The sequence below is a fragment of the Cinclus cinclus genome, chromosome 7, assembly GCF_963662255.1.
Source record: "Cinclus cinclus chromosome 7, bCinCin1.1, whole genome shotgun sequence".
Classification (NCBI taxonomy): Eukaryota; Metazoa; Chordata; class Aves; order Passeriformes; family Cinclidae; genus Cinclus; species Cinclus cinclus.
The window spans coordinates 33,535,533-33,555,716 of NC_085052.1; the positions used below are offsets into that span (position 1 = coordinate 33,535,533).

The 20,184-nt window shown below is 50.3% G+C and overlaps 1 protein-coding gene across 1 annotated transcript in view; it reads left to right on the top strand.

The window, feature by feature from the left end:
• Window positions 1-543: 543 nt before the first annotated feature.
• Window positions 544-20,184, top strand: part of CDH23 (cadherin related 23) — a 167,843-nt gene continuing 148,202 nt past the window's right edge. Inside the window, exons 1-2 of the mRNA XM_062496854.1 lie at window positions 544-613; window positions 3,763-3,840. Of these exons, the coding sequence (XP_062352838.1) occupies window positions 544-613; window positions 3,763-3,840 (148 nt within the window). The remainder of the gene's footprint in view (window positions 614-3,762; window positions 3,841-20,184) is intronic.

Here is a 20,184-nt window from a genome sequence, read left to right on the forward strand (position 1 = left end):
TGGTGCTGTTTTATTCTGCTTCCTTAGTGTGAGGAGCCATGGGCTGCATGGAAAATTTGGGAGGCAGAGAAGGGATGAAGGCATGCTTGGCAGCCTCCATGCTTCCCGTGTTCCTGTGGCCACCCTGGTGGTGTGAGAGGTTCGGGGGGCTCTGCTCCCGAATCTTGGTGCCTCTCCAGTGATTCTGGGTCAAGCTTCCCGCAGAGCTCTGCCATGTCATCTCACATCCGGGTGCTGTCACGGCTTCTTTCCTTGGCTCCGGTGCTGGCATGCTCAATCCCAGCTGGGGCTGCTCCTCTCCTGGCCACAGAGGTCACCTGGCTCATCCCCTCACAGGAGAGGAGCTTTGGGAAGCAGAAAGGCAAAAATGGAGCTCGTCCACCAGGTGAATGCTGGCTTCCATCACCATGAGGATGTTTGAAACAGAGCATCGATGTCCTGAGCGCTCCCCTGGGGCAGGGCTGCACCCTGAGCCTGGTTTAGGGAGGCAAGGTCACATCTGTCCGGTGGACTTGACACTGCCTCTCTTCTTTGACAGGAGCCATGAAGCGCCACGTGGCTGCTGCCAGCAAGCTCCTGCCTCTCCTCTTGCTCCTGGAGCTGGTCTCTCCAGGTAAGTCTGTCTCTGCTCTCTCCCCACTTGGGCTCGTGTTTGCAAGGCACAGAGGTGGTAATTGCTGTGTTTGTGGTGGTCTGGTGAATGTGTACTGCTGGGGTGATGTGGGGGTCAGCAAATCTCCTGTCTCCATCAGATCTGTCGTGTCTCCATCCCATGAAGTCGTGGGGACCTGCGCATCGTGCTCCCACTTTTCCTGCAGTCCTTACTGACTGCACGCATGGCCGTTTCTGGGAGAGAGAGGGTGGGACTGGAAAAAGCCTTGGAGAAGGCTGGATGTGCTGGTGAACCCAGCAGTGGTAGATGTTCCTGCTGTATCTCGATGAAAAAGCTCTTGGCAGCTTCCAGATGTGGATTTACCAAGGCAGAGCTGGTGCTGGACCTGGCACGAGTCAGTTTACGTCAATAAAACCTAAAGAAAACCGGAGGCAGGGATCACAGGCAGGGATGAGAACCAGAAGCTTGTTAGCTGTGCAGCAGCAGAATATTGCTGGCAAGGCTCTCCCTCTGCTTTCAGCAGCAAAATGGTGACCTGAACTGTGCTTTAATATAAAATAACTCCTGTCCAAGCTGGAAAACCTCTTTTATAATTCCAGATGGGGGGAAAGGCAGGGCTGTAGGTCAGAAGAGCCACTGCAGCAAGCTCTTTCCACTGATGCTCTGGGCCTTTTCTGGCAGGCAGCTGGTGGGGCCATGGCCTTTTGGTGCAGAAATGAGCCTTTTGGAATGGGTTTTTAGCGCCAGGAGCTGCAAATGCACAGCAAAGCCCCGTGAAAATTGGGATTGTTGCATGGCTGGCCTAACCCCCTGGGTGCTGGTGTGGGGGAGAGGGTGCCTGTGTGGCTCTTGCTGATAAACAATAGTCAGTGTGCGTCAATGCGATAGCACTGTGCCCTTTGGAATAAAGGCTTTTTTCCCCCTCCTGAAGCCTGGAGATGGCTTGCCCAGATTGGCAGGCTGATTAAGCAGTCAGTAGATGACATTAGCTGTGAGTGACAGGCGCAGTCAATCTCCCTCTGGTGTCGTGTTGGATCAAGGAGAGCCTCACTGGGTAACTCCTCTGGAAAGGGGATAAATAAGGGAAAAAAAGACAGTCCAGCAGGTCCATTACCTCCCTGAGAGGCCACCTGCCAGTCTGTCCTGTCGGAAGTGGGGTGGAGGGATCTGCCTGCCCAGCTGGGCTCTTGCTCCTTCCTTGCAGTGCCAAACTGCAAAGCCTTGGGCAGGCAGCACGTGGAGACAGGGATTTGGAGGCTGGGCAGCGTTCCAGCCCTCCTCTCCTAAACCCTGCCCAGGGCTTGGGTTGCCATCTCTGTGATAAGCACGTGCTGGCACAGCTGCTGTGCCTGGGCTAGGGATAAGCACACGGATGCCCTGCCACGCACCCTGGGCGCTGCAGGTGGTGGAGCAGCTCCTCCCAGAAGGTTTGCAGAGCTCCTGGTGAAGCCATGAGCTGGGATATCATGGGCAAGGGGAGCCTGAGTGGGTTTGGGGTGTTTGGAAGAGGATGGCTCAGTTCAGTGGAGTCTCCCTGCCCCTGCCTGGCTACTGCTGCAGGAGATGAGCAGAGACCTCCATCACCCATGGTCTCCCTGGAGCCTCCTCTTCTCCGGGTCCCAGCTTTCCCAGCCTGGCTCCCCAGCTCTCTCAGCATCTTCATGGCCTCCTCTGGAGCCTTTCCAGCAGGTCCACATCCTTCCTGTGCTGGGGGGACCCCGCCTTGTGCTGAGGGTTACAGAGATGGTGCATCCCAGGGGTAGAACTGGGTGGTTGTGGCAGTTTCTCACGAGGAAGCTCCGGCCTTTATCCTGGGATTTGCAGCCCAAAGCGGTGACCTGCCTCCAGACCCTCCTCCCTCAGCACTTCCCAGCCCTCAGGTGCTGGTCTCCCTCCTCCCTGAGCACACAGATCCTGTGTTCCAGGTGGTTTGGAAGCCTCCCAGCACCTGCCACAGCTGGATTTGGAATGTGCAACTTATTTTTAGCGTGCTGGTGATACTAAGAAACGTTTTTTGAAGCAGAAAGGTTTTGCAGAAGCGAATCCTGTGTGCTGGGGCTGCTGGGGGTGTTTTAGCCTCGTTTGCCTCTCCTGGAGCCTGCTGGCCCCAACGTGGCAGCCAGTGACAAGTGTGCTGCCGAGCCTCTGGAGATGCTCTTAGCTCTCAAATAACCCATTTTGTCAGGTTCCTTTTTATTTTCTTTCCAGGTACTTAACTCCAGAGGCTGGGATTTAAATGTGCCTTTGCAACACTGCTGCCTCCAGCGCTTTCCCATTTCTCAGGGTGTTTAACCAACCTAGTGCCTTAGGAAAGAGGGCAGTGCTGAAAAAATCCCTGTCTTGTTATGGAGGGAGCCCTGGGGCAGCTCGGGCTGCTCCCCCATGCTGTCCCCAGGAGCACATTTGTGGGGATGCACACCTGGGACCTGCGTTTGAGAGGTCTCAGGAGCATCTCCTTCCTTTGAGAGCTCGCCGGGCAGAGAGGATGCTGAAGCTTGGTGCCTGCTCTCGTTTCCTGAGGTGGGATGCTGAACCTTCCTGGGAAATCACGGTGTTCCTCTCCTGTCACCTCTTTCCCTGCAGCCCTAGAAAGGCAGATCTTTCCTGCTTGGCTCTTTCCCTGGCTCAGGCTGCCTTTGTCACTCTCCTACGTGCTCTGCACTTGGCAATGTCCCCTAATGAGGCTGCGGGCCAGGGGCAGGCTCGGCAGCGAGTGGAAAGGAGCGAGCCCGGTTATTAGAGGTGAAAGGAGGCAATTAGAGGGGAAAGGCAGCCGGGTGACGGCACAGGGAAGGAGCACAGGGCTTTGCTGGGGTGGCAGACAAGGCGAAAGGCTCTCAGCCGAGGGAACAAAGCAAAGGTATTAATCCTGGCCTAAACCAATAATTGATGCTCCCGGTCCCTGTGCTGTCGGATTTCCCCCCTCCCTTTTGCCTTTTGGAGAATACCAAATCCAGAAGGGCTGGTGGAGGGAAGTGGCTCCCCTGCCAGCTTTTATGGGGGACTTCAAGGGGCTTTCTGTCCTCCTGCTAGCTCTCATCTTTGGGCTTAGCCCTTGCCAGCATGAGCCCCGTGAGCATTCCCGAGCCTTTCCCAGCCTTGCTGGCCCATGCCAGGGGAATAACTCTTTGTTTTTGTCCTTTTCCCAGGTCAGGGCAATCGCCTGCCGTACTTCATCAATTACTTCTTTGACACTTACCTGCTGATCAACGAGGACACACCTGTGGGTAAGTGGGATGGGCCCCTGGGCAGGGGCTGCCACCTCACCATGGAGAAGCGTGGAAAAGGAATGTTTTGCTTTTGATTGACAGACGAAGCTTTTCTTTATTTAGCTGGGGATCGTTTTTTTAGTAAATGCAGAAATCGACCCGGTCATTCCCGGCGCCTTGCCAGCCTCTCAGTCCATTAAACTTGTGGTCTTCAATCAGGGCTCGTGACTGGCTTTTAATGTGGGAGGAATCGATAGGGAGGCTGGGATGGAGCCTGTGGAGGTCCCTTCTCCCACCTTAAGGAAGGGCTTTTACTGCACCCACATGGCTCTCAGAGCTGCCGAGGGATGGAAGAGCCTGGAGAGCTCTCCAGTGACTGCTTGGCTCAGCCAGTGCTTCCAGCTGAGCCTTCTGTCCCTTCTAGGGTCTCCTTGGCCAGGCATTTGCAGCCCCTGTGGGATTTGGGGTGGTGTCTGAGCAAGCAGGCAGGATGTGGAGTCTTGGTTTGGGTGGATGGTGGAGGCTCCTGCACAGAGCTCACCTTCAGGAGAAGTCCTGGGAAGGGAGCAGGAGTGAGAGCTGGTCGGGAACAGCTTAATGGGAATGCTTCCTCACAGAGCACCTTGCCCTCCAAGTACTTGAGCCCGAAATACCTTATGGGAATTGGACTGAGCTTCTATTTTGTCAGAAAATAGGGAGATTTCCTACAGCCTGCTTCCCAGCAAGCCATTATAGGAGTCAAGTCATTCTTGGAATCATTTTAGCAATTGAATTTCATTTTTTTTTGTTTGTATTACACTGTGTGTGTATATATATATATATATATAAAATTGACTCTTAAGAATATTGGAGCTTTGAGATTTTGTTTCCAGATGCACCAGAGGGAAATGTCAGCCTGGGGAGTGTTGACACACACATTTGTTTCTGTGTTTCTTGCTGTTGGTAGGTGTTTTCGGAGTTAAGCTTTATTAACTTAAAAAAAAAAATAAGTAGCATCTGGAAACACCTTTCTGCGATCCTGAACAGTTTGTGGTGCCTTTTTCCTGAGGAAAAGAAACAACTCTTTTTTTGAGGTCTGTTTGAGCACCCATCCCCTCCCTCCAAACCCAGCAGCTCCCTGCCTGCTGCCTGCCATGCCGAAAGGGATCTTAAGCAACAATTAAGAGATCATTCCCCCTCTAATCACTTACAAGAGTAAATTAGTCTTGTCAGGAGCTATTAAGACAGAGAGCTCTGAATTCATTAGGCGAGATTGGGCCGAGGGAGCTGCTGGCGCTGCCGCCGGTCCAGGCTGATTAATTTCTCCCAAAACATCATCAATGCCCATCTGTTTCATTTAGGTCTGGGGAGACCAATTTTCAGGTGGACTGACCCCGTAGTCAGTTATTTCACCCAGAAGTAATGGAAACACACACACACACAGAGACACGTGCAGAGGGAGTGGGAGATGGGAGCTCCAGGAAGGCGCTGGGCAGGGAATTGAAGGAAAAGGAGGGAGATGCCTGGAGAGGAGGAGGATGAGGAGGGATGGTGATTGCTTGGGCTGTGGTGGCATGGGCAAGACAAGGCCAGCTGCCAGCAGCTATATCACCCTGTGTTTCCCTTGGAAAATGGGAGTTCTGACTGGATAACTCCCCTTGGGAGAAGAGCGTGCAGGAGAGGGACTGTCCATCTCCATCCTGCTACTGTTTGCCTTAAGCAAAATCATTCCAAGGGCCATTTTGCTTAATCCCAGGCTTTTGGGAGGGCTGTGGATGCCAGGAGAGTGGGCAGTGCCAGCAGGTGGGAATGGCAGGCAGCACTCCAGGCTCCTTTTGGTCGGGGTCCCTGCTGCTGTCAAAGGAGCTCCTCTTAGCATAATGTAATGACTGGAGTCTAATTGCCCAGCAAATGGATTTGCTGTGAGCAGGACGGGAATGGGAAAATGAAGATGATCCGTCATGTCAGGTCTGTAAGTAGCCTTATAACCACCTAGCTTGGACTCGCCCAGGTTTCTCTGAAAGCTTTCATGCCTCAACGCCTTCCAAAATGCGTGACAAAAGAGGCCATTCAGACGAGTGTAATTCCACTTCCCCTTCATCCTAGCGATAACATCCCGGCATCACCGGAATAATGTTGTCTTAAAGCAGTGGGAAACACTTCATCCACTGCACTTGAGGTGACAACGTGCACTTGGCCTTGCCTTCAGGCCATGTCATGTCACGGGCAGGGTCACCCGGGTGGGGACAGCGTGTCCCCTCCTGCCCATCAGACCTCGGTGATCCCTGCCTCGCTCAAAACCAGCAGGGGGACTTAGTCTGGATCTTGGGTCAGGTTGTATGGGGCTGTGAGCACTTGGGAGGTGCCACGAGTATGGCAGGGTGTTGCACCGACACCATCTTTAAGGTCCCTTCCCGAGCCATTCCACGATTCCGTGAAGGACTGGTGTCCCCTGCGAAGCCTGCCGAGGCTGAGCACAGGGAAACCAGCTGGGATGACCATTCCCTGGGCAATGTGGAGCCTGCTGACAGCACCTGGGACAGCTGGCAGTGTGGAGGCTGGCCTCCGGGGTTTGTAGCGAGGAGGCTGCCTGCAGTTTTGATTCCATTGCTTGTTCACGGGTAGGAGGGTCTCCAGCTCCGCAGTCTGGGCTCTCCACCCCGCCAGCTCACTGGGATGCCTGCCGTGACTGGTGAGACGCTCTGCCCCACATCCCCCAAATCTGGCTGCCTCAGCACCTCCTCCCGTGGGATGGCACGGGGCCGAGGACCAGTCCCAGCGTCAGGAGCAGTGTGGGGTGCCAGCCCTGGGCAGTGCCAGCTCAGCAGCACGTCCAGTGACCCGGGCTGTGCCTGCTGCTCAGAGCCCCCTTTTCCTTCCCTCTGGCTCCATGGCTCTCCCAGGAAGATTGGGCTGTGCTCTCCATCCCATGCTCAGAGAGCAAGGCACATGGATGGATGGATGGATGGATGGCTGACAGGGAATTTCATGGCTTGCTCTGCCCTCTTTTCGCTCTGTGCAGCTTTTGCTGAGCTGGCAGTTCCTGTGGGTTTTTCTCTACTAAATTTGAGTAGGCAGGGCTGAACCTTGCTCTTTGTAAGACCTACTCCAGAATGGGCTGTAGCAGGCACTGCCCATGGAGTTGTGGCTCCCACTTTGCCCCTGAGGCTGCTGCAGCCTAAGAGGAGCCAGGGAGAGTGGAGTGCCACTGAGGTGTGGGTGTGTGACACCTCCTGCCTGCTGGGACACAATTATTTCACAAGAAAACTAAAGAGGAACACGGCATTTCACAGGCAGGGTGCTCTGTGCTAACTCCTCGTGTGGATCTGAGGCAGCACATCCCTCTGATATTTGTGGATGGTTTGATTTAATCCTCTGTCCTAGACAAGGAACAGGCCACAGGGTTTTTCTTCTCCAGGCAGGGAAGGCTTCCATCCTCCACACTCTGTATCTGTCCTTTCCAAGGCAATCGTCTCTTCCAACACTGTCTTTCTGTGCTCTGGTCCTGGGCAGGGAGATGCTTTGGCACCCAGGACGGGTCCCTGGGGGTGCTGGGGCACTCAAGCTGCTGCTGAAGATAAGGTTATCAGTGTGGGCTAAACCCGTTTGATCCCACAGCTGTTGGAATCTGCTGTGCCCGGGCTCCTCCAGATGCATCACTGGAAGGGAAAAAAAAAAAAAAAAAAGATAAATAAAAAAGCTGTCTCTCTGATCCGTGCGTGCTTCTGGAGTGATTAAATAATTTCAGAGCTCGGGTATCTATGCACGAGGCTTGGGGACAGCTTTGGATGGAGGACTGTGGTCACCTGAACATCACCTGACCCTTTTCCTCCTGGTGTCTCCCCCGTCACTCGCTGCTGTTGATGGAGACGGGGGTGTACTTGCTCCCGGGCCCCTCTTGCTCAAAATTAGGTGTTAAAACTAAAGAGAAAATAATAAATTGATCTCGGCGCACCGCGGGGTTAAAAGCCACAGCGGCAAGACCAGAAAGCACCCTAGAGGCACGCTGTTAATGAGGTGCTAATTGTTTAACGAGGAGGTGATTTGAAAGTTTGGGATTAATGCCTGGTAGTAGGAGGAATACCGGGAGCATGGGGCAGTGCCCGAGCTCTGCTTTCCTGGCATCCAGGTGAGCTGTTCTCAGGGATGAAAAACAATCCCTTTGCTGGCACAGCTCCAAAAATGCCCCACAGCAAAGCTGCTGCCCATGCAGACCTTTCCCCATGCCCAGGGACAGCAATGCTGCGTGTTTAGATCTATTTGTTAAGGGTTTTTCTTCTTCTGCCCTGCAAAGCTGGATTTCTGCTAGGCCACCATTTAGGCTTGGTTTATGGTGGGCTTGCCAGATGAGGTGGATTTATAGGAGTCACGATGGTGATGCTCCTGGATCCTTGGAAGTGTCCAAGGCCAGGTTGGACAGGGCTTGGAGCACCCTGGGCTAGTGGAAGGTGTCCCTGGCTGTGGAAGGGGGTTGGAAAGAGATGGTTTCAAGGGTCCCTTCCTTCCCACCCAAACCACTCCGTGAGAGGACAGGGAGGCTGCCCATCCGTCTGCTGTGGGATTATCTCTGATCAAATTCAACTGCTGGTGAACCCAGGCTGCTGCGTGTACATAATCCCTAGCTGGGAGGGCAAACGTGGGGTGAAACAAGTGGGCAAGTGCACGGTGGCACTTGGTCTGTGGCTGGTTACTGAGCCTGGGGACCAGCTGTGTTGGCACTGGCACAGGAGCTTGTGGTTTATAATGGTGAAAAAACCCCACAGAGCTGCTTTTGTTGTTTATCTGACAGAAATAAGTGCTGGAGGCAAGTGCTGGAGGACCCTAAACTCCTTGGTTTGCTCGCTGGGTGGGCTGCCCATGAAGCAAACATCTGTGGGGTGACTGTGTGCAGCAGGCAGAGCTGATTTGGCCTTTGAGGAAGGGTAATTCCGGGGGAATAGGCCAGGCTCTGGCTGTGCAACTGGAGATTTTGTGGTTTTGAAGCTTCCTTGTGGCCACTGTTGAGATTCTCCTTCACGAAGGGAGACCTCACCTTCCTCTTCAGTGTTTATCTATCACCCCGTGGCTGTTTGCTGCCTGAAACTGAATTTTCAGGGTTCTGGAGTGCTCTTCAGAGGAGCAGCCTCATTTCTAAGTGTGCTGACGACCCTAATGAACAGCAATATTTGAGGAGAGCTTAGGCAGGGGATCTCAGCTCTCCCAACTCAAGCCCCTTTTCTTTCGTTTGAAGGCCCATTGGTGAAATTACTTGTTGAGCTGCACAAAGTAGAGCATCTCTAATGAAAACTTAAGGCAAGAAAATCAGTTATTCCCAACATCAGGGAACTTAAGGTTTTTAAAAAAAAAAGCCCCACTCCCACCCAAACCCTTAACCCTGTGTCATTAAATTAATCACTTCATCAATCACTTAAACTTTCATATCTGCTTTGCTAATAGGCAGTAACACTAATGCTTATGTTGAAGGAGGGGAAGAGGGAGAAAGAAGGAAGTATATCTGCAATATGGACTCATTAACATGCCAGGGTAACCTTGCTCCTGGCAAGCACCCCGTAAAACCATCCAGAGGTTTGATCCTGCCGCCTTCTGAGCCCTGGCACGAGGGCCAAGCCCTTTCCAGGGGGAGGGAGGAAGATGTGTCAGTTTGGTAATGAGGGCTGGGGTGATTTTTAATTTTATTTTTTATGTCTGGGATGGCTTTAGCAGCGTTAATTATCTGTACAGGGCTGTCTGTAGGAGCTCTGTCTGCAGGCTGGCTTCTCGCTGGCTGTTCCTTGTGGAATGGCCAGGCTTGGATGTCAGCACTGCCCCAGCCCAGGAAAATTGAGGCTTCCAGACTGATTGGAGGCATTAACATGGGTGGAAAAACTGATAAAGAGCAGGGATCATCATGTGAGTCAAGCTTAACAAAGAAAAAAACACGGGGGGGAGCACATATATATGGATATGTGTGTGCATATATATATATATATATATATATATGTGTGTGTGTGTGTGTCTTTGTGGAGGTATTTATGTTCTAAGGGAATATTATTAGCCAAGGGTATTTCCCTGTGCTGGAGGGAAATACCTGCATTTGCATGCACTCATAATTTTATTACTGGTGGGGAAGGTGAGCTGTGATTTCACTATCAGGAAAAAAGAAATCTCTGGTTGCATACAGTGAAGAATGTGCTTGTGTGTTTTGGCAGATTGGAAACTTGATGTATTTGGGTTGGGTGAGCTTAAAAAAGAAGGAAAAACCCCTAACCCTAACTCCTTTACCCTCTGCTTCTGATGCTGGCACATCTGAGATCTCTGCCCCTGGATCCCTTTCAACCCAACCCTTTCCATGACTCTTTTTATAGAATATTTGGGCTAGCGAAGAAATTGCCCTCTCAGTTAAAACTCCTTAGAATTGGGCACTGTGGAAGTCCTTTACTTGAAGAAAAAAAAAAATCAAACTACTTGCTGCCACCACCACTTGCTTACTGGTGTAACACAAGCCAAAAAAATGCAGAGGGGAAAAAAACAAAACACCAACAACAAAGAGTTAAGGAAGGTCCAATGACTTTTCAAAGTCATCAGAGCAATTAGAATGCAAAAACTTTATTTAGTGAGTGCCCATTATGGAAAATGGCCTCATTCCAGTGTGGAAACAGGCAGGTAGAAGATAGCCCTTCTGGAAATGGATACCCAGATGTTTTTTTGTGCAACTGTGGAATGTAGCTCTTGCTTTTGGGAATCACCTGGGCAGGAATTTGCCTCTGTCCTGGTGAGCATCCTCTGTGTGGGGCTGGGATGCTGGTACATGTTGACTGCCTGGGTGGCAGGGCCTCCTCTTGGGCAGCTTGTTTTCTCACTTTTCCCATGTTTTTGGGTCGCCTCAGTGTTGCTGCACGACTCCATCCCCTCCCAGTCTCCGGGGCTTTGCACCCTCCTGCTTTTGAATGGCTTGATGTGCTTGATTGGCAGGGGGAGTTAATACATTGGTTCCTCCTGTCAAACTGCTCACTGATGGCTTTTGAATTAACTGCAGCCACTTGGGGAGAGGGGGGGAAAGAAAAGTCCTGTTGGACAACTCCGTGGAAACATCTGCTGCGTTTGCAGCGCTGGTCAGGGCAGCGGAAAAGCTCCGTGCGCTCCCTCTCTTAGAGATTTATTAATATTGCTGGGTACACGAGGGGGAAAGATTTCAAACACTTGACGTTTAATGGTTAGTAACTCAATTTTATTCCATTCATCTGCATGGCTTTGTCAGGTGCTTGCTCTGTCGAGGCTCTGGTATTGTATCACGGAGGTTGTCTCGCTGCCTGTGAGCAATTAGGAGGGTGATTTGGTACCTGAATCTGGAGAAACCTTTTTATTTTTCCTTTCTAATTGATTATTAGCTCTGAGGTGAGAGCTGGTGTCGTGGAACGTAATATCCTTTCATAAACAGTGATGTGGTGGCTTTACTTGCTCTGCTGTTTTGGTTTCAAGCAGTTAATTTGGAAAGAAGAGGGGAGAGAAAAAAGATTTTGAAATATAGAAAGTCCAAGGGAGACGAACAATTTGGGGTATGGAGAAAGGTGAGGAGCATCCTCCCAGGCAGAGATTAACGGTTGTTACTAATGATTTTGGGAAATTGAGGGGAAGGAATAAGATGTGACAGAAGACTGTAAAATAAGTAACAGCACTGCGGAAAAGCCTGACTCTGGAAATGCACCTTTTCCCATCTGACAGCAGCATCAAATTAAACACATCCTGCCGGATAAAGCAGCATTTCCCTGCGAAGGAGCACTGATGTGTGGTGGGGTGGTGAGGCAAGAAGCGAGGGGAACACACACAAAGAACCATCCTGCCTCCACATCTCTCACAGCAGCTTTCCTAGGGGCACAGATGGTGGGGAAAAAACATGCCCCAGGATCTGCATGTTGTCCTTTGCCTTGGAAAAATTGTCTGCATTCCCATGAGGTGCAGAGTGAGGGCTTGCAGACAGCATCAGCCAGAAGTTGTTGCCCACCTGCCCTGGTGGGGTGGGGGAAAGAGTCAGAAATTAAGACTCTGTATTGGTGGGGAGAGGGAAAAATTCCAAGCTGGTTTCATCACACTGCAACAGGATTGTCTCATGGAGCCGTAAAAATTGGCAGCATCCCTAAAGTTCACAGAACACTGGCAGGAGCATGAGGTTCACTGGTGCTGGGATGCTCCACGGGCAGTTTCTGGCAGGTACAGGTGGGAAAGGTGTCCCCTAGGAGAGAGGGGAGACCTCAGTGGATTTTAAACCAGGAGCTTGATATTGCATTCCGGGTTGTAAGTTGGGGGTGTAACTTTTATTCTATTTTGCTGGTCAGTTCGTCTCAAAAGCCGAAATTGCTGTGCTTGGTGGGCATCCTGCTGTAAAATCAGCAGGATTCTGCTGGAGAACCTGATTTCCAGCAGTGCTATCCCCACCTCCAGACCCCAGAAGTAAAAGTTCACCCCAAGACCAGCAAATACTGTGGGTGGTCTGGGTTTGCTCTTTGTGTATCTTGTACCCAGTGGTATTATCCATGTGGGCAGAGGGAGAGTTTTCACTGGGATGCTGCTCCCAGGGGTGGAGGAATGCTCTTTTAAAGAAGTTTTCCTGTCGTGGATGTGCACGCAGCCTCTTTTGAACAAGGTGCAACGTCAGTATTTGGGGTGTCCTGGCTGGAGTGGGGGGTGACAAGGCAGGGTTGCTTTGCCAGGGAGGGGCTCATCCCTGTTTTCCATGAAACCCGCTGCCGTCTGCAAGTGGCCCCAGGTGGATGGATAATGGCATCCCTAATTGTGCTCTGAAAGAGATTAACTTCTTCTCTGGCAGCCTGACATCATTATTGTTATTAATGTGTGAATAATGCACTGTGGTGGGGGTTTTATGCATAACTTTGGTAGCAAATATTTTCCTGTTGTTTACTGGTGTCTGTTACTTTGCTGCCGTGGGATTCCCAGGCTCCAAGGGTGGGGATCCCAGAAGTTAAGGAATGCTGCTCCTGTTTCTTTCCTTGCTAAATGGTCACTGCCATCACATTGCAGCTCCTTCCCTTTATTTTTTTCTGTGGGTAGAGGTGGTGGTGAGCAATTCCTCTGGTGAGTCTGGAGTTTGGTATTGGTATTGGAATGGGATGTGGAGCACCAGGGACCATCAGTCAAATAGGGCTTGGGATTTTGGAGTGTGTACAGGGATAGGGAGGCTTGGGATGATGCCAGGCATGGGTGCAGGTGCCCACGGGGCTGAGGGTGCTCTGGCAGGGGCTGGATCTGTCCTTTGGTGTGCTGGTAGGGAAGGGAAAGGGAGCTGTGGAGGGTGGGAGGTGGCTGCTATCTGTCAACTCCACGAAAAGTAGTTTCTGTGATGTAACTTGCTATTAAACAGGATAACAAGGTCAATAATGCCTTTGCCTGGGAGAGCTCCAGCCAACACTTCTATCAAAACCAATATTAATTTTCACTAATTAGGAACTGCAGCTAATGAGTGTCACAGCTAATTTACCTCATCCATAACGAGGGAGGGGAGGGGGTCGGGCGCCTGGGATCAGAGCCTGCAAATCTGCCTCCTCTCTGCTCCCCCTTTCTTCCTGGCCCAACATGTGTTTGTCACCTGGGTGGCTTCTGTCTGCACGGAGGACGTGGGAATGTGTGTGTGGTCCTCTGCTGCCTTCCTTGGATCATGGGAATGCTTTGGGAAGGCAGGGAAGGAGCTGGATGGGGAGACACTCTGTGCAGCAGGTGTTGGCTGCTCTGGTGAGGGAAGGGAAAAAGAGCTTGGAAGGATGTGCAAGGGAAGTCTTCGGGAAAGAAAAGCATGCCTGTTGTACTGACTGGGAAGTTGTAGACTTGAAATTCCTTAATTTCAAAAGCCTTTATTGTGTGCTTTACCCCCGTTCCCTTCCATACCTTTTACCTGCACGAGCCAGCCTGGAAAGCACCAAACGGGGAAGCAGCGAGTCTGTCACCATCCATAGTCTTGTGATTCGCTCTAGGGAGCCTTTCTCTCCTCTTTGGTTCTGTGACAGGCTGGACAAGTGCTGGAACTGTTTGTGGGGAGTGAATTTTTGTAAGTAGATATCTTCAGCGCTGTGTGGGTCATCTTCCTGCACAGGTCACAGGCAGGAGCATTCCATGGATATTGCTGGGTGTGCTAAGAGAAAGCAAATTTCTGATTTGGAATTCTCCCTGTATGGCTTGTAAACCTGATCTGATGGCTCAGAGGAGGGAAGAAAGGGTGCGATGAACACCGTATCCCTCTGAAACATCTTCATAGGCTGTGCTTTCTAAACAACTCCAAGAATTATCCACAGGGATTATTGCTTTAAATAAGAATACACTAGAGAAATTTGCTGTCTGCTGTCAGACAGCTCGTTGTTAGGGGTGGCTAAAATTGACTGAATAAATGATTCACTGGTTTTATTCACGTTGGCCTGACTGTAAACCTCAGGAGTCTTTCTTGTCAGAATTGATCTGTTCTGCCACGAGCGGCACGTGCGCCACCAGCCCGCCCTGACGTGCTGTAGAGGAGAGCTCTTGCCTTGTCCAAGAGATCTTTCCTAGCAGACACCCTCCTGTTTGGGGTGTCTGGGGCCTTGAGAAAAGGGCTTGGCTTTTAGGCACCTCCTGGGAAACTCCCACAGGAAAGTGATGTGCAGAGAAGAGCCTCTCTTGGAAACCAGCTCATCCCAGAGCATCCTTTTGGGGGTCCCGTGAGGCTCAGCTGGGAACTGTTGTGGTCCTGGCTCTCATCTATGTGCACGGTGGGTTTTGTCTCCAGTTCTGTTATCCAGCTGCGCAGCTAATCCTGGTTTGGGCAGATCTGTTTTTTTTGTTTTTTTTTTTTAATATTTTTATATTTTTTTCTTTAGCTGTTGGCCTGAAATTGCCACCCAGCCTGTGGCAGCTCCCAGAAGATGTTTTCCCTCTGATTGCTCCAAGACTCACTGCACTGTTTGGACTTCTTATTTTTCAGCAGCTCCTCCTGTGTCTGTCATCAGCCTCAATAAGGAGACGAGAATATATAAACATAGATAATAACAAATATATATATATATATAAAATATGCAGAAGAAATTTGTGCATTATCTGGTGGCTGTCCCCATTCCCCGCTTTCCCTTTGGTGGGGGCCAAGGTGCCAGAGAAAGTTTCTTGGAACTTATTGCCCAGGGAAAAGCGACCTTCAGGCAGAGTTCTTGGGGGAAAAAAAGCTTCCCCAAGCGTGACAGATTTGACTATAAATCTCCAGATTAATGCCCAGGTTCCCAAGGTCTGTCATCCTGCCTGGCACGTGAGCTGCTCAAAAACAACGGGCAGGCTCATCAGTCATTTGGGAGGCTGCAGGGAGCCTGTGAGGGGACACGAGGGACAGATGGGACAACGTCCTCCTCTGATGGCATCCCAAAACCTGAGGAACCTGGGATTATGTCTTGGGCAAGAGGTGAAAGAGAAACAGGGATTTTGCAGGAGAAATACCTGGGGTTGAGGGGATGGAGGACCAAGGCTGAGACCCCTCAGGGTCTCTCTTTTTCTTCTCTCTTTTTTTCTTTTTTCTTATGGAAAGAGTCAAACTGTTTTAAAAGTAGATTCATCCTGAGTATCTCTTATTGGTACAGGTATTAAGTTGGTTATGAATTTCCTGCACTTTCACTCCTAGAAAAATCCTTCCCTTATTCCTTTTGCCTTCACTCTTGATTGATAAGGTTTATTATCACTCTTTAATAACCACAGATAAAATCTCAGCCTAAATTTGAGGAATTTATGGGAGTTACCTAGGCCAGGGTATCTGCATCCTGCCAAGGACAAGGTCTAGAGGAAAGGACAACCAAAAAAGAAGAAGAATGGCTCTAATTTAATGAGAAGGAGGAAAAGAGGCACATTTCTTGCTGATGGCAGCTCACTGCTCACATCCTTTGCATGGAAGTGCCTGTGGTGTGGTTGGACTGGTGGTCTGAGTTTATTTGGGGGTTTTCTTTGAGGTTTTCAGCTGGGATTGGCAGCCTCTGGGGCAGTGTCCCCAGGGCTGTGGGATGGACCATCTCTCAGCTGTGATGCACAAAGACTCATTTATGGACATCCATAAGGTCCCCCAGCAGAGCCAAGGGGGCAAGAGGCTGATGTGGATTCAATCTGGAAAGGAGTTTTAGGTGGAAAGAGTTGAGTGGGTTTTCCTCATCCAAGAAATGGTCCAATGGCACAGGAAGGGTTCAGGTGTAGGGAATGTGCTCTGAAGAGGCTGGGTTTGCTCCAGGAGGGCTGGAAAAATGGATGTGTGCAACACCTGTGGGGTCACAGGAGTCTCTGATGTGTACAAGTAGCAGGGAGATGCTGAATTTGGTGATCAGTACCCATTTCTCCCTCAATCAGGGCTCCAGGGGAAAGAAAAGCTCTGAAAGTCTTCGCTCTGAGCAATTGAAAGGAAAAAGCTTAAAACTGGGACTTATTGGATCACTTTTCTCTTCATAAATTTCCACTTTTAGAACAGTCTGTGAAACCTCAGTGATTGCTTTCTTTTTGCTTTCAAACAAGCCAGCAGCTGGGATTTAGCGTGGAGTTTTGTGTTCAGTTTGGATTTTGAAATGTTACTTGGTGTTTTTTTTTTGACCAAAGGAGGTTGGTTGTTTTTTTTTTTTTTTTTCTGAGTGCTGGCTGCTCTGGACACCAGGTGTGATGGGTGTGTGGGCTCAGCCACCCCTTGCAGCTCTGACCCAGCCTGCAGAAAGAGCAGCCAGGCTCTCACAGGTCATCTTGGCCAAGGGAATTGTAGAATACTTAGTAAAACCTTATAAAAGAAAGCCCTTATAAAATTAGACCTTGCTATTTCAGCTAAGCTAGCAACTAGCCTGAGAAGTTCCCATGAGAAAAGAATTGTAAGAACAAAAATCAGTTTGCACAACAATCTATTCTTGTGAGAAAACAGTTTGCACCTATAAAAAGAAAAACCCTCTCCCACGAGAATCCGTGAAAAGAGAGCATAAACATATCCAGAAAGAAAAAAGTTTAATAAACATGTGCATTAACTGTTGCCAACCCGTAAACTGAGTTTCAGTAATTTGCCAACCTACTGAATTCAAACACAGTACCTTCTAATACCATATAAAAATAAGCTGTATGATAAAGATTCAGCTATTGTACACGAAGAAACAAGTGTCTTTGTCCATCTCTATTACAGCCCTGGACAAGCTGTTCTGTGTGGGTTTCTTTGGGAAGCTGAGGCAGGCTGGATGCTGTGTGGATGTTTTTGTGCAGGTGTCTCCACAAACCCTGGGGAAGCTCTTTCCAGAGGTAGATCACTTTCCATCAACATGCAAAGGCATTCCCACCTGAGCACGGTGACCATTTCTGTGGGGTGAGCTGCCACTTGCCAACCCTCAGAGCGACAGTTGTAGGAGCAATTAGCGAGAAATCCTTTGCCTGAAATATGTTTTTAATAAACCATTCACTGGCTATATTCAAATAACAAATAGATTCCTGCAAGCCCGAGTCTATTTGCAAACAACTCGCAAATGAGAAAGGCTAAATTAATTGAATGCTCCAGCCACTGGGGATAATGGTCCAGCTGTAACAGAGCTCTCCAGATGTTTGTTTGCTGAAGAGTGTGCTTTCATAGGAAAAGGAAAAACACTCGTGGGTATATTAACTCAGAAACAAGTTTACAGCTGCGTGCTCACACGCTCTGCCTCGCTCTCCCACCAGCCACTGTGGAGCTCTGTTCCAAGGCTTCCTCTTGCAATAAACAGCCTCTTTATTTCTCACTCATTGTCCTCTTGGCCACGTTTAGACATCTGTGACGTCCGAAGCGAGGCAATGGCCCTGTGGAAGCCTCCTGCGCTTCAGCAGACCTCACCCTTGCTGAGCCACGTGCTGCAAGTACAGCTGGACCGCTGCTGCCTGCACTTGAGGCTGTTGTGGTTTGGCTCTTCCCTGGTTTTGGGGTGGGTTTGCTGCACAGGGCCATAGAGTGGGAGCTCACAGGGATGAGTGGAAGAGCCCAGGTCGCTGGGTTTGGTTTAATTCCAACTAAAGGCTGGGGCTTCTCCCAGAGGTGCTTGGCTTCATCAGCGCACTGGACTCATCAGTCCAGCGCCCTCCATCCCGTTTCCCTGGGCCTTGTTTTGTTTCTGTTGTTAGACAGGCCAAGCTGGTTGTGAAGCCCTGCAGCTGAAGTGCCCCATTACTCACAGGAGAGGGGACAATGGGACGTGGGGCCGCTCTTAAATGTCTCCCCACGTCCGTGTCATTAATAACAGCGGCGCTGGCACCGCCGGCTCCTAAATAGCCTCATTTATCAACCAGCAATTTACTGCGGGGCTGCAGATAAGCTCCCTCCTCACACACCCAGGCACCACCTGCCAACCCCCCCCCCCCCCCCCCCCCCCCACCTCCTCTGTGGCATTTCATGGAGACACAGAGGGAGGAAATGCTTGGTCCGAGTTGTGACGGTCGTTCCCAGCCCCGAGGAGCTGGGCTGTGCCTGGAGAAGTTGGGTGAATGGGCTACAGGCGTTCCTCAGGATGTCACCTTTGAGGAGAGACTTCCAATCCCTTGGTGGTTTCATTGTGGCTGCCCCATCCCTGGAAGTGTCCAAGGCCAGGCTGGATAGGGCTCGGAGCAACTTGGGATAGTGGAAGGTGTCCCTGCACGTGTCAGGGAGATTGGAACAAAGTGGTCTTTAAGGTCCCTTCCAACTTTATGATGCAAGGAGGAAGAGGAGCAGGAAATGTAACCTTTCCAAAACTGGCTGCCTTGGGTTTCTAATTCCTGCCCCATTGCTCAAGTCCTGGTTTTTACTGCAGCCCTATCTTGGAGAGCAGAAGGTACTAACTCAGCTCTGGAGAGATAAATCAGGAAGGGACTTCACTGCATCTTCATTATAACGAGGCAGAATTCATCACCCAGCGCATGTTTTGAAACCTCAGAGAGTTACGGTGACAATCCAAGGCCGGTTTACTCATGGATCTGAGATCTGCAGACAAAAACCTGACCACTGATACCATTTCCCATGGCTTTGGATGCTCCAAATCCCGCTTCGGAGCTGTGATATTTGGGCTGAGGATGGCTGTATTTTTTTTCCCCAGAACCATTCAGAGAGGAGCAGAGCAGCTGGGCAAAAGCTGTAGCACAAGAAGGGTTTGTATTCCCTGTGAGGCTGAGAGCCTCGGGGATGTTTCAGCTTTTGTGAGGCACAGATGAGATTTCAAACGAGACGTGAATGAATCCCGTTCGCTTGCGCGAGTGTAATTTGCTGACGGGTTTGTTTTGTTGTTGGGTTTGTTTTCCCCTCTTTCCCCATTCATATTGATCAGCTCCTCAGCTTGACAGGGCTGCTGGTGCAGGAAGCAGTTCAGCAGGACTTTTAGCAGGGCCTGTTGCATTGGGAAGAGGGGCAATGGCTTTAAGCTGAGAGAAAGTTGGTTTAGAGTAAGTATAAGCAACGATTTTTTTTTTACAGTGAGTGTGGTAGGGCATCTTGTTGTAGTGCCTGATCCCTAGGTGGGGTTGGACAAGGGTCTGAGGAACCTGGTCTAGTTGAAGATGTCCCTGCCCGTGGCAGGAAGTTTGGATTAGAAGGCCTTTAAAAATCCCCAGGAACCCACAGTATCCCAGGACTTCTCCATTAGCATTGCTAATGTCCCTGCCTTGCAGTTCTGGGGGTGTCTGACACCCCAGAGGTGTCCTGCAGTCCTGGGAGAGCTACTCCGTGGGCACTGCAACCTAACGAGCTTTATCTCCCACCTCATATTAATTGCAGAGCAGCTTCTCTTTTCTAATTAACGCGAAGCTATGTTACCTCGCCTGGCTAAAATGCAAAATACCGCACGTGTCGCCTTACTCATAAATCATTTATTTACACCAAGTAGCAAAGCACCTCATTAATGAGATTTCTGGGGTTCTGCTCTTCTGTTTGGCCTGGTGTTTTTTTCAAGAAAGTGAGATAAGGCCAAGAAGAAGCGCTGAGCTTGAGGGTTGTGGCTCAGCTGCATCTTCTCTGAGGTTTCCTCTGCATCTTCTGCAGAGGTCTCTGCCCTCCTGCTTGCTGTACTGAGTGGGAGATGGCAATGGGTGCGTGTCCCTCTTTTCCCAAGCTGGGACCTGTGACCGGGTTTCCTTTGATCTAAGTTAGTTTATAAAAATGAGCATTTGGAGGGAGCTGGGTAGAAGGCAGGGAGGAACAAAGGAAATGCTCCTTGCTCTTTGTGGGCTGTTTCTGATTTTCGAAGTTCATTAGAAAAAGATATTCTGTAGATTTAGGGTTTAAATTTTGTGTCAGATGTGTTAATCAAGGCTGCATTAGCCAGGCTTTCCTGGAGGAGTCAGTGGGGATGGCCTGGAAGCGGAGCAGTGCTCACGGGAGTCTTTGGCCATGCAGAGGGAATGGATTTTGCCTTCAGAGCTGGGGAGCACCCTCCTCTCCCA